The sequence below is a fragment of the Dendrobium catenatum genome, unplaced genomic scaffold (assembly GCF_001605985.2).
Source record: "Dendrobium catenatum unplaced genomic scaffold, ASM160598v2 fragScaff_scaffold_932, whole genome shotgun sequence".
Classification (NCBI taxonomy): Eukaryota; Viridiplantae; Streptophyta; class Magnoliopsida; order Asparagales; family Orchidaceae; genus Dendrobium; species Dendrobium catenatum.
The window spans coordinates 868503-882708 of NW_021319394.1; the positions used below are offsets into that span (position 1 = coordinate 868503).

The window sequence follows — 14206 nt, forward strand, 5'->3', positions numbered from 1 at the left end:
CAAAGATTGGTGGACTTTTGGCGGAGATAGAAGATCCAAGCGATGAAGGAAGTTACCACTAGAGAAAGGGCGCCGAAGAACCTCGTCGGAGGAAGAGTAGCCGGCGGGGATGGGTGTCGTAGGTGACCGTCAAGGCTCCACGTGTGCTTTGAAAATTGACGGTCGTAGATGCTTGCAAGGATCGGGACGACTCTCTCCAAGTACTCTTCCACGGTGGTCTCGTCTTCAAATCCTACGTCAAAACAAGGTGATCGTAGGATGTTGATGCTCCCGTCGGCGTTGAAGACCAATCCCCACTCAAACTCCGGATCCGCCATACATGCTTGATGTTGGCAAATCTTTCGAAGAGAAGAGGTTTGTGCGATGACGATGGAGGATCTTTGCGCCAAGAGGGAGGGATGGGGTGTGGGAGGCCGGCGGGATTTCACAGGGGATGGGCGGCGGGATCCAAAGGAGGGGCTGGCAATTAATGGGGGAGCCAATGCTAGGGCCGGCGGCAAGATGAGGAGGAGGAGAGGGAATTTAGTGGAGAGCTAGGTTTCCAATTGGAGGTGATGATGTGGCGATGGAATGAAGATTCCAATTTGATTTAAATTGAAATTAAATTTGTCATGAGAAACTTTCCAAATTTGGAATTCCAAATTTGGAAAGATTTTGAAATTTGAAAATTCAAATTTCAAATTTTAAACTTAGGATGGGTGGGTGGGATGACGGGTGGAGAGGGGGGGGATCGCCGGCAAGGAGGTCGGCCGGGAATGTGAGGTGGTGGGCGGCGGGCTCCAAGGAGGCGGAGGTGGCCAAGCACGGGTTCGGCCGGTTGGATCTCAATGGGAAGGGGAAGGAGATGAACGAAGCACAACGAGAAGATGATAACGTAACCACGAGCCGCGGACTCTTCCAACGACTGGTGGGCCTTGCGATTTGCTCACCTTGAGCTTCTCCTCCTTCTCAAGCACTCATGCAAGACGAAGTAGAAATAAAACACAAATTTCATTCAAATGTTCATTAAGCTCAAAATGATACAAGAGACCACTATATATAGGTCTTGACTCATAAAAGTGAAAAAAGACTAAATTGCCCTCTGGGCTACAAAGAAACATAACTCCCCACAGGGGTAAAATGGAAAAATAGTAAATCAAACAAGACAATAATAAAATACATCATGTCATCTCAATCAAAAGTAGAGGCGCTGAATCGTGGCCGTCGATATGCGGTTTCGCCGGCGATAAACATGTCGGTAGCGTCTGTCGATGTCCTCATCACCGACCCATCTCAATAAACCCTCCATCATCAAATTTTCCATCACCCTCCTACAAGATCATTGTCCCCATAATCGCCTTCTATAAATATTGTCTTGCAAATGCAAATGAGCAGCAAAAAATGTTGTCACCGTCTCATGCAAAAGTTAAAATGTATCATCATCAAAATTCATACAAATATTATTTACTTTGACGAATCTTCTTACTCCCTCTCAAATTGTCATTATAGACATAACTTCCTTCAAATCCTATCATCCCTAGCATAGTCATGACATATCCAACATTGCCATCTTCTTTAACCGATTCATCATTTACCCTTCAAACTCCTTCCTTTAGTCATGTGTTTGAATCCCCAATCTGATGTGGCATAGGGTTATCATCTTGAATATTGATTTTAATATATATATATATATATATACCTTTGGATTATTTAATTTTTAATTAAGATTATTTAAGGGTTAAGAAAGTAAGGGTCAACGACAACTAAAACAAGTCAAAACCATAGAGCAGTTCATATGCAAGTTTAGGGTTTTGATGAGGAGAAAATATTGAACCTTGGTCATAGAAAATGCTTGGAATGTTAAATGTATCTATATATGATCCTGAGTATTCCATAATTTTATAAATTTTTAAATAAGGGGACTTGGAAAAACTAGGTCTTCCTGAAACTCCATTTGGCACACAGCCCTAGGATGGGTTTTAGCCTTTAATGTAACTCGATTTAGGATTAGGAGCTTAAATCACTTTAGTTGGTGGAGATTTGTCACTACTACAATTCTTGAGTTCTTCACAATTTGCCATTTAAGGTGTTCAAATAGCTAATGGAACATGATTATGACATGTTTCTGCGAGCTGTTGTCGACAAATCTTAGGAGGCTTTACTTGGGATTTTGTGGAGGAAATGAAAGGGAAATTGGTTTAATATTGTAGATGAGAGTTAGGAGAAGAGAACTACAGTTTGAAATGACAAAGATTTGCACATACATAAAATCAATCGCTCATCGTAATAAGGGTTGAAGAGACCTAAACCTCTCAGTTGGAAAAAACTCCAAATTTCTTCAAAAAAGATATCAATCATTTTCGTTCACCATCATAAATATTTGCAAGCACTTATAACTCTTGAAAATATTAGTCTGTTTTTGGCGAAAAAGTGCCAAGGTGGTGGAAGAACCTCGTGGCCAAGAAATGCAACTCCTCCTTTCAGAGGAATGAACAACACAATATTGACTATAAATTGATTATTTGAACCATGAAAATTCAAACAATCAATTTACTATTAAAATTTAATAAATTTCCTCCCAAAATTCAAAATTCAAAAAATTCAAATTTTGAAACCCAAATTTTTTTATTTTATGAATGACTTTTTCATGATAAATACAACCCAATAAATCTTTTACACACAAAATACATGATTGTGAAAAAAATAAAATAAGGAACATTTAATATTGATCTTCAGCATGTACTCTTATTCTTGTCCCGTTAATAGCTGTCTTTGCTACTAAGTTGGCTTCTTATGATTATTCCACAATTTTCACATTTTGCCACATCACTATCACCATTTCTTTATGAAGGGTAAATCATGACAAAGGGCATAAATCATGACAAAGGGCATGAATCATGAAAAATCAGTAAAACTCAATTTTATTTTGCATGGTTCAAATTCAATTTTGATTACAAGCATCGCAAATCATTTTTATCTAACTCGAATTTATTTACAAGTAACTCCCCTATTGAAATCTGTTTAAATATCCATTCATTGTCCAAAGAAAACTGTGTTTTAGCAATTAATTTGTAAGACTATTTATGTTTACTGCTAAAATTGCACGTGTTTAATCGTTTTTCAACAATTTTGTTTCATTCATAATCATGATATAATTTGTTTATTTAAAATAATTTACATTTATAATACTTTAATATCATTAAAATTTAAAAATTAAATATAAAATATATTTTACATATGAGAGCATTTTAATTTTAATTTTTAAATCTTAAGTATCATCTGATTTAGAAATTAGCAACTCATAGACTATAATATTAATAATGTTTGGAGAGCAATTTAATTAAGAAATGTAGAGATCAAATATAGGAGAGAACAAGAAGCTTAAACATAATATCAACATATATTAAAAGCTTAGGGAACATTTGGGATCACTTTTTTTTAATATTTTGATTTGAAAAATATGGTTGATATCTTAATTATAGGTTATTTTTAATTTTATTTTTATTGAATATCGCATAAACTAATTTATTTTACAGTTTGTAAGAGTATAGTGGCACCACAACTGGAGATGCTAATGAACTAGACCAAGAAGACATCAGCTTCGACGCAAGTTTCACAAGTAGTTGTCAAGGGGCTAGCATACGACTAGCTTGGGGCCGACCATCATGACATTAGAGGTCAAATAGTTGGAAGTTCATATTTTGAAAACAATAAAAAAACTTGAATGTTATTTTGCGTGTTATTAAGAACAACATGATCAGATTTTAAAAACAACTTTATACCAGAATCATCCACCGGGCAGATAGGATTCTAGAGCTATATAAGACAAAGTGTTATGCCATGGTATCCACCTCGTAAACCTTGTATGAGACAAAATTCTACACGGCGGGAGTCACCACTTGAACTTGTAGGAGCCACTTCTAGAATACTATTTGATGGGAGAATGATTCTTGGATAAAGATACTAACGAAGACGTCAGTTACTTAAGTTGGGAGATTGTGAAACCTCTTAAATAAAAGAAGCTAAACTCTTAAACATTGACGTGTCTTTTGATGTAATTGTTAGAATTTCATTTATGAAATTCCATAGTTAAGCGTGCTCGTCTCGAAGAGATTCTGAGCCTAGGAAGTTACACAAACAGTACAAAACCGTAAGGCTCTTAAGCCAAAGCGGACAATATCTCAATAGTTAAGAGTTTGGACTGTTACAAGTTATTTGTAAATCCTATGGCTTTTCTAACAATTGTAACCTCCAATTTATATGGTTGGACCAATTTTTTATCCTTTTTCAAAGTCTAAAGGATAAATTAAAAAAAAAAAAGATCATTTTGAATTAAATAAAAAATCACATTTTTTTTATTTAAATTATAATTATAAGGCATAATTATCACTTAAATTATTGTATGGCATAATTATTAAAAATAATACATTTAATTGTAGTTTTTGCACATAAGTTTTAAAAATACAGTTTATCATTTAAAATTTATTAGTAATTATTTAAAAATATGCAATAGAAAAAAAAGAAAATTTTGATCCTTTCCTCAAAATTTAAAAAGGATAAATCAATGAAAAGAAAATTTTGAATTAAATAAAAAATAAAATTTATTTTAAAATTAAATTATAATTATAAGACATAATTATCACTTAAATTATTGTATTACATAATTATTAAAAATAAATACAATAAATTATAGTTTTTCATAAGTTTTAAAAATACAATTTCTCATTTACAATTTATAAACAATTTATTAGTAATTATTTAAAAATATGCAAAATAAAAAAGAACATTTTGATTCTTTTGGCAAAATTTAAAGGATAAATAAATGAATAGCTAATTTTGAATTAAATAAAAAACAAAATTTATTTTTAACTTATATTATAATTATAAGACATAATTATCAATTAAATTATTGTATGACATAAATATAAAGAATATATACAATAAATTATAGTTTCTGTTCATAAGTTTTAAAAAAACAGATTATAAACAAATTTTTAGTAATTATAAAAATATGCAGAAAATAAAATAATACAAGTAAAATAGATAAAATAAAGTAGAAAGACTAAAAGGATATATTGAGTGACTAAAAATATCAACAAGGAATTAAAAATTATATATATCGATGAGCTTTTATGCTCAAATAGCTTGGCTTATCAATCAAACATAACTTTATCAGCATGTATAAGATCTATGAAAATTTCTAGATACAATGCAGCTCTAATGATAACCATGAAAAAATAATCTGATATTCTTAGTACTTTTTATATATTTCATAAATCTATGTTCAACTTATAATATATTCCTTAAAAAAAATTATGCTTTGAATTCTAATTCTTAGAGTTCTAAGCAACCCTTAGAATTCAAAGTTGAACGGCTAGGATAAGAGGTTGGTGGAATCCCATACTACTTTTTAAATCATATAGATGAGCATTCAATGCCTTGCAATTCATCAATAAAACCTTAAGCTTGTTGATTAGTCCATCTAATAATGTCAACAATATGTATGTTAAAATAATATCTAGAATACTAAATTCCAAATCAGCATTTTTAAATCCACAATGAAACATGTAGTCCTAAAAAGAAGTGGGGCCAAACAAACTCGCACACTTTGCATAAGATGGGAGGGGTGGAAGAAGACCACTCCATAAGAAGCAAGCTATGCAATATCCATGTAGCAATCATAATGTGCACACTCCATCAATTGATATAAGGCAACCAAACACTCTACTCTTCTAATTTCGTTCTAACAGTTTGAACTTTCAAACATAAATTTCCTCATTCCAATCCCATGCCCGATTCATGTGTGATTAACTCCATCTCTCTCTATGGTGTAGTCAATTTTCCGCTCTTCCCTCCCTCCATCAACAATTAAGTAGAAAGGCTTCTTTCATTCACCCGCACAAATTTTCCTATCTATTTATACACCTCATCAACCTTTTCTCACGCCTTTTTTCCTCATGCGTTGTGTTACAAGGATATGTTCCCCTATTACACTGAATTTAACTACCATGGACTATTTCCAGACTCGTATATTTGACAAAATTAGTATGTATTGTGAAACATGTGCAGGTGAATTTGTCCACTAATTTGCCTTAGAACATCATTGCTTGGTTTTTACTTGTATTATGTCTTATTTTATTTAGAGCGTCATTTTATGACTAACTTGACTGTTCACTTATATTATTTAGATTTTTAATTTGTATTTCTTCTGTTATGTTGAAAGTAATGTTTGGACGCTTCCAAGATATTTGGTCAAGAACTTGTTTAGTATGCAAGATTTCGTATCAATTATTTATTAATTCTTCAGCAGGTATGCATCAAACTTTCTTTGTTTCTTGATAGTTGGAAAGAAATTGATATACATCTTGTATTGCTTTGTATTGTTAACATTTGATTTAACATGTCATAAAGATTTTGATGATTTTACTTTGGCGGAAAAGCTTTCAACAATTGTATACCTTGTTGCGTTTTCTTGGTATCAAATTTTAGAGAAATGCAATTCTGCACTGAGAGATTTTGAGAGAAAATGAGTGAATTGAAAACTTAATTCCCACTTCTGCACACGATCATTTTTTGTCAAGTAAGCATGCCAACTCATCATTTTTTGGGCTAGGATTTGGAGAATGTAGCATTACTATAAAGATTAAGATCTATATTAATTGTTAGATATGCATTTCAAATTAATCCCGTATGTGTTTCAATGTCAGTTTAGCAAATTTTACACATTCCTAATATGATCCATATTTAAGAGTTTCCAATAGCCAAATGTCAAGAGAATTGCCCTCATGATCTTCATCTTAGGCTAAGTTATGTTAACCAAAAGACAAAGTGAGCTAAGGATATAATTTATAAATGATTGAATAGCATTAAAGGCTGAGGTAAACATGGAACTGGTACATTAAGTTTTACAATTATTACTAACAGCCAAACAAAACTATTCTTAATTCTCATACACGATCATTACAAAACTCAGGACTACCTTGATATATCACCTACATAATCCATACCACGTTGGACACCTCCCTACCTGAGGAAGCTATAAGGTTCATTTAAAAGTTACTAACAACAACAACATAAAGACTTTAATTTAAAAGTAACCCTTAAATCAAAAAGGGTGAAGTATAGGGATGTTTCTACAAATATGCATGGCGAAAAATGTTTAATAAAACACAAAAATAATGAAATAAAGCACTTGGTTCTACCTGAGGCAGTGAAAACATTTACTGTTCTTACGAAGTACTTTATCCTTTAAGCCAATACATTTAATATAATAACTAATTGAAGCTATCAATGAACATTTTATGACGACCTTTGATCAGAATCCTTTTTCTCTCTCTGTTCACCATGCAAGCTTATAAAAGATACTTTATTTTAACTTTTAAAAGGAGTTTGCAATAATAAATGATTATATTCCAGACAAGCAACTTCCCCTAATCAGCTAACTTCACACAATCAAATTAGGTATAACTACAATTATAATCATAGCAAAATGAAACCTAAGAAAAGAAATCTTTGAATTAACAATAATGGTAAGCAACTATGAATAACCAACCAAAATAAGGAACTCATTAAGTTTCTCATATGTGATTAGCAGTATGATGGTCACCAAAGTGTGCATTAAATACATACCACGAGATTGGAATAATCTGAAGCGCAGTCTTCTCAGTCTGCATGAAGAAAAGAGAGGATAACATACAAACTACAAGATAAAAATAACAATTTCACCAAAAATGACACTAAATTACTTCATGTAAGGCGTGACAAATCATAAGTACATTACCTCTCCTTTGAATTTTAAAGGCCTTTCATAAGTAGATTCTCCTGAAATAGTGTTATAGTAGTATAAAACACCTGTTTCAGTTCTATGCACTGTCCAAGCATCCAATTCTTCACTTTTACTGTTACCATCTTCCTGGATATCATTAGCTTCCTTTTCAAAATCTGCACACAAAGAATCATCAATAAATAAATGTAAAAAACTAAAATACAACAAAAAGCAAATATTTCATTGAAAAATAGCATACCAGCATCAGAGGGCGGTGATCCTGCTCCAGTATTACTTACAGGGAATGATGACTCTGGTGTTGAGGTAAGCGCTTCTTCACGGTTCACCTCATGGGAAACACCAGGAGGCCGAACATCAGGAGAAGGAACCGAGGGTGGTGGCATGTCTCTCACTGAGAAGGGGAAAGGACCAGGAAGTACAGCTGGATATTGGGGCAGCCGAGGACATTGTAACCCAGCAGGCTGAGGAGGCATCCAAGGAGCATGAGGAGGAGGCATCTGTGCAGGCACTAATGGAAAATGTGGATAAATTTGTTGAGGAACATTTTGTGGTGTTGGATTTGTAATGGAAGGCTGAGTTGATGGTGCGGGAACTTGATTATGCTGAATAGGTCTCATTGTTGCTGATGAAGACCCCGGGGGGTTTGCTGGCTGAACAGCAACAGGATTAGGTGCTTTAGGCAGATTATTACCTGTAAAAGTTCCAACCATTGGAAGACGATCATTTATCAAAGAACCAGTTGGAGGTAACATGCTCGACGCATTAGAAACAGGAGAAATTGTCGAGCCTACGGATGAACTTGTACGCATATCATGAGACAATTTTGAATCTAAACCAGTTGATGCTGAAGTTATGTCAGTATCCACAGAAACTGTGTCAGAGGCAGACTGCAAACATACAAATCATTGATGACCTTTTAGTTAAAAGAGAAACTTCAGAGTAACTGTAGATTTATAAGAAAAAACATCAGTTAAATTACATAAATATCCAAGAAACATACTGTGCTGGATTGCAAGATCTTAACAGAGGCCTCTACTGTCGTTGTTTGGGAACCCCCACCAAAAGAAAAGTTTGTTGAAGGTGATAGCTGGCCCTTAGGAGGGGGAACAGGAAACTGCATGGGTGGTGGAAAATTCTGTGGCACAGTTGCAGAAATGGATGCATTAGGGCGAATAGGTTGGCGGGGTACTGGAGGCTGCAAACATGCAGTAGCCAATGGTGGTGGAGGTGGGGCAGAATTTCCAATCAACAACTGCCTTTGATTGTTCACCTGATGATAAGACATAGATATAATAAAATGAGATAGATAATTTCGTTAGGAGGACATTTTTTTATCTATATTAGAGAGAGGAAGCATATGCAGCAAATATTAAAGAATTAAAAGCACTTGAGAATTACAGCGGGGGGTTGAAACTGCTGACCAGAAGCAGAGCTAGCATTAGGTAGTGGAACTATGTTGTATGAAAAAGACGGTCTATTTCCTAAGGACTGCCCAGGGACTGGCGGTTGTAGAGCAGCAGGAGACATTTGTGGAGTTAGTTTTAAAGCCTGCGCCAAAAACAATACAAATAAACCAGCGATAAGAAACTCAAGGGTAGAATACAAAGCCTGACAAAAAGTAGCCCAAGTAAAAAAACTAACAGGAGCAGACGAAGTTTGTTGTGGGATCCCAGAGGCAGAGCTCACTCTAGGAAATACACTGTAAGAAAAAGAAGGTGGAGGGACAACATAGCCATGTGAGGTAACAAATTTTGCCCGAACAGGATCTTGTGATGAGTCACTTGCAATACCATGAGTAGCCCTTTGAGCTGATGAGCTCGTGGTAGGGGATACGGTTACTGCTTCTGCTGGGCCAGAATTTATATTTGGAGGGTCTGTAACTGGAACTGCAACATTACTACCTGATCCTCCAGCTGCGGCAGGAATGCAGGAAGGATTTGAAGGCGGCGAACCTTGTGGAGCTTCTAGAATAGGTGACTCAGCAGTTTGTGACTGCATGGAAGGAGCTGGGACCTCCTGTGCCTCCTGTGCTACCAAAACTTGTGAAGACATTATTCAACCTGCAATTGTATAAGAGAAAAGTATGTCATAAGTATAGTGGGTATATGCACGATGTAGGTGCCTTATTGGGAAACTGATTGTATAAGAAAAAGAGATGTAAAAATGAAAACAGGAAACTTCTGAATTCCCACCAAGATTTTGCTTTTAGCCACTCAATAAAAATATAAGCAAGCATTTTTGCATGGTCAGGCAACTCGTATTTCAATATACAGGTTTCATGTCTCAATTTGAGAATAATAAGGAAGAAGTGATCATAAGGAAATTATGTAACTAGAAATGGTCCTTGCTTGCTTGCAAGGATATCCAAAATGGAAAGATAACAAATGAGATGACCATGCGATAAGGAGAGGGGAGGGGTGGTTGTCTGTAGGGCAATCCCCAGGACTCATTGCAAAATCTTTGTTACAAGGTTCCAAGAGCAACCTTAAGTCTTCCTCTACATTCCCACCATGCCTCTAGCAAATGCTTGGGGCATATCAAATCGTAGAATTCCATCCAACTTTGTTCCAGATGTTCCTAATTAAAAGAAACAAGAAAAAATAATTTTTCCAAATTTATCAATCCATTAGCCTTAGAAAACAATACTATTTGGGCAAGGAGTAGAACTGAAGTTGAAAATTCAATTCAGAAAGTAAATTCATAGCTCTCTAGAAATAAATCAATTCCATGAATTTTCCTAATCAAGAAATTACCAATGTTAATGATAAGCCAACTTTTCCTAAGGTTGCCTATACAGCACACGTAAACTCATTCCAAAGCTCAGTTCCAGCAGAAAAACTAAACAACGTTGGCTGTGGAGCAGATTTACACATTTTCCCATTAAACAAAACTTCTCACTAAACAGATTTACCCAATTAATTTCCTTCTCTTAAAGTGTTATTAACAAAAAATACTTTACAACAAGAAAATAAAAGGAAAATAATAAATCGCACAATCATGCAAATATTTGGATACATTTCAATAGTTTAGTAAAGGTTGCTTCAAGAAACTAGATTTAGCAACTAGACTGAAAAAGTTAAATTAGATAAATTTGCAGCAAGAGAAGCCAAATACCCTGAATTCTCATTCATCTCATATGTGACTGTTAGGAACAGCGAAAGGATTGGGACATCAAGTGCAAAGACAAAACACAATTTCAAAAGTTTAAAAATAACTTTTCTTTAGGAATGTTTTCCAAAATTATATTACCAATTCGAAAACATTATTTAGTTAGACCACTACAATCACACTCATGGCTATTAATTATTTAAACGTCATCCCACGAAAAATATTAACTAAGAAGTGCTCATAAATCAATGTTTTAACATACTACCATCCACCACGGTGGCAGGTTGGTTGGTCAAACTTTCCTTGATTGATGGAAGCATTGCTAGTTGCTTCAAGCTTTTTCTACTCTATGCATATTCCCCGTCTAGTGAGCTAAGAAAGAAAGGCTTACTGGCAACCCATGTCACTTTTCTTTCACCTGTTTTTTCTTCCTGACCAATTCAGCAGGAATCAATGTCCACATTTGTCCACGCATGCAATGTCTTGCTAAGAAGTTCTCATATATCAATGGTATGTTCATAACTAACTAAAAAACCCGCCATATGCATGTTTCTTACTTTATGCAAATATAACGACATTAAGTCCCACCTTTTCATCAGAAAATAATTAAAAAGTTGATGAATCCCTATCTCTCGGTGGATAAGGGGATCGCCAGCCAGATGTGGTGCAGAGATCAAGAACAAAGCTGCTGAAGTCTTGAAACAGAGAAGCTGCAAACAGTACAGAAGCAGGGGATCACCTCAACCTTGTGAACATTTCACTTTGTTTGAGATGACTTTTTTTTATCAACATGAAATGCCGACCAAAGCATGGAAAACAGAAAGACTCTCGAATGGAAGCGCTCGACCTATTTCGGCGCACAATGAAAATTAACCCAAGTAACAATTTCATATATATTCATTCATTTCACTAAAATCTCTCTCGGGTAAAAGAGTAGCAAGAATGGAATGGAAATCAAGCACGAAAACTGCAAGGTGCAACCAAATAATAGAACAGCCAAAAAGCAACGCCAGTTAATCATCTTCAGCTCTCAAAATGTAGACTTTCAGAAAGAAGATGTTTTAGGATCGGATCAAATGGAAAAAAAATAACTCATCTAGGTGAGAAGAACCAGAATAAAAAATAATAATGGTAAACCCTAAATAAGAATATGGAGCCAACCTGGATGCGGAAAATCCGACGATATGTGACAGAAATCACAGAAGCCGCAGAGGTGATGGAGGGACGCTTGAGAGGGGATAAACGAGATGGAGAAATTGTTGCTTGCTTAGGGTTCCGGTGACAGTGGTTGCTCGCCTGAGAAGTTGCCGCACAAAGGACGTAATAATTTTTCGTGGGAGAGGGGCTTTGAGTATCGTTGTAAACTAGTCTCATTCACCGAATTTGAGGAACTTTTATTTGGTCCGGTCAACCTACGCAACTGTAAGTTCGGCCGCCGGAATTGAGCCTCTCGTTTTCATTATTTACCGTGAATTCCGACAACCCGATCAGGACCTAAGATTGTTCCGTATTGTTAGATAATGATCGATTTTGCTCGTCAATAATCAATACTGAGCAAACAATACCGAGCAAATACCGAGTTGTACCGAGTTGTAAAAAAACTCGGTACAACTCGGTATTTGCATGGTATTAGTCTTCACAGAGCGGTATTTCTCATTTTTACAAAGAAGGCTGGCCAAACTTTGCTCAATAGCTATAAAATTTGGCTCATAAGCTATATATCATGTTGAACCTTGTCGGTTCATGAATAGGTTTGACTTGATAAAACCTCTAGCATTGATTTGTCAAGATGAGGAGATGGTGCATTTTGGTTTTGTGTAATAATTTGTTGTGGTATAATAAGAATATAACCATTGCTCAACCTCATCAACATATTAATTGTTACGACGGTAACTGGTTCAATAACACCAATTCTAATGTTTTAGGGTTTAACTTTATGGGGCTATTTGGTGGTAGTATAGGGATTTAAGTATGATTTAAATAAGGCTTCGTCTATGACAACTTTATTATTGTTTCTTAAAGCAGTATTTTAGTAAAAATTAATTTTTATATTAAAAAATTGCTTTTAGTAATAATAAAAATGTCATCTCAAACGAAACCTAAATCAAGTCAAGTAATTATAATGACAACTTTAAATCCTACATAATCATAAGAAATTAAGCTATCTATATAATATGTGAGACCATTCATTTCAAAAAGTTAAAATATTTAAAGCACTTTGCTAGGATTCAATTTTATATCTATTTCCATTTAAAAATCAAATATGTCTACCTCTTTAACATGTTCAAATTTCTTAAGGAAAAAATCATAAGCAAAATTTTTTTAAGCTTGTGGACTTCAAAAATTCGTGCCCTGGCATCTTTGTTGACTCTTTTTTTTTTTTTTTCAGATCATCGAGGAGAGTTTTAACAAATAAGTTCCAAGATAAATTTTCAGAAGGCAAATTGGTTTTAAATAAGACATTACCCGAAAATTTTGCCCTCGTTTTGCGAGGACTTTAAGATCTGAGTTCAGGTTTCCTATAGGCACAAGCCCCTATAATTAATTATCCCTCTTAGTAGAGAGAGAGAACTTCCAATTAAGGATAGTAGTCAAACAGATACAAGGTAAATGGTGTATATTAGCAGCATAATTTGGTATTTAAAAAATTTATATTTAAAAATAAAATTTACCACCATGCACTTAAAGCAAATAGTGGAGGGAGTGATGATAGACACGATCAATATCCCATGCTTCCATCATCAGGGGTCATCATGGTCCCTAGTCTAGTTAGTCATAGTAGGTAGTCGACCCAACCTGACAGAAGGATCATTGTTGGCAGTCATAAGTTGTTTCGTCCAAGGGTACCTTGTAGATATGGGGTGAATATTTATTTAAGGGGACAAATTTGAATCCACCTTCATAAATAGAGGGCATTGTGCCATATCAATTATATTTTATTGATTCATATCTAAAGGATTTGAATCAATTATTGAACATGCACACTCTAACCATAACCGTAATTTAGCAGTATCATTTGGCAGCAATACCACCAGTTCAGATGGTCCCGGTCATAACATTTACATGTTGTGTCATTTGGCTGTGAAACCACCAATTAAAAGACGCGTGCCACATCCTTACTGGTAATAGATGAATTGAGAATGAATTTTAGTGATATTCTCGACTAGACATTTGCTCCTTATGAGCTGAAGTAATTTTTCATATTTGTCCAGCTCGATAAATTATTGTGAAAGTTGGATGGGCATTTCTGTTTTAAGTATTTTGATGATTTATTTCAATTTAAAATATTAACATCATTGAGTTTTGAATTTTTGTGAGAATTTGAAAAGCATC

At 34.7% G+C, this 14206-nt stretch overlaps 1 protein-coding gene across 3 annotated transcripts in view; it reads right to left on the minus strand.

Annotated features, from left to right (window-relative positions):
* Window positions 1-12251, minus strand: part of LOC110102516 (pre-mRNA-processing protein 40C) — a 51192-nt gene extending 38941 nt beyond the window's left edge. The window contains exons 1-8 of one of the 3 annotated variants that reach the window (XM_020830874.2): window positions 12035-12251; window positions 10250-10342; window positions 9407-9825; window positions 9164-9313; window positions 8766-9035; window positions 8004-8652; window positions 7760-7920; window positions 7609-7646 (exon numbers count right to left, since the gene is read on the minus strand). In XM_020830874.2, coding sequence (XP_020686533.1) covers window positions 7609-7646; window positions 7760-7920; window positions 8004-8652; window positions 8766-9035; window positions 9164-9313; window positions 9407-9817 — 1679 coding nt within the window. In that variant the 5' untranslated portion in view covers window positions 9818-9825; window positions 10250-10342; window positions 12035-12251. Of the gene's footprint in view, window positions 1-7608; window positions 7647-7759; window positions 7921-8003; window positions 8653-8765; window positions 9036-9163; window positions 9314-9406; window positions 9826-10249; window positions 10343-12034 lie in introns of those variants that run through there. The other 2 variants (XM_020830871.2, XM_020830875.2) reach the window with 2 other exon arrangements.
* Between the last annotated feature and the right edge of the window lie 1955 nt (window positions 12252-14206).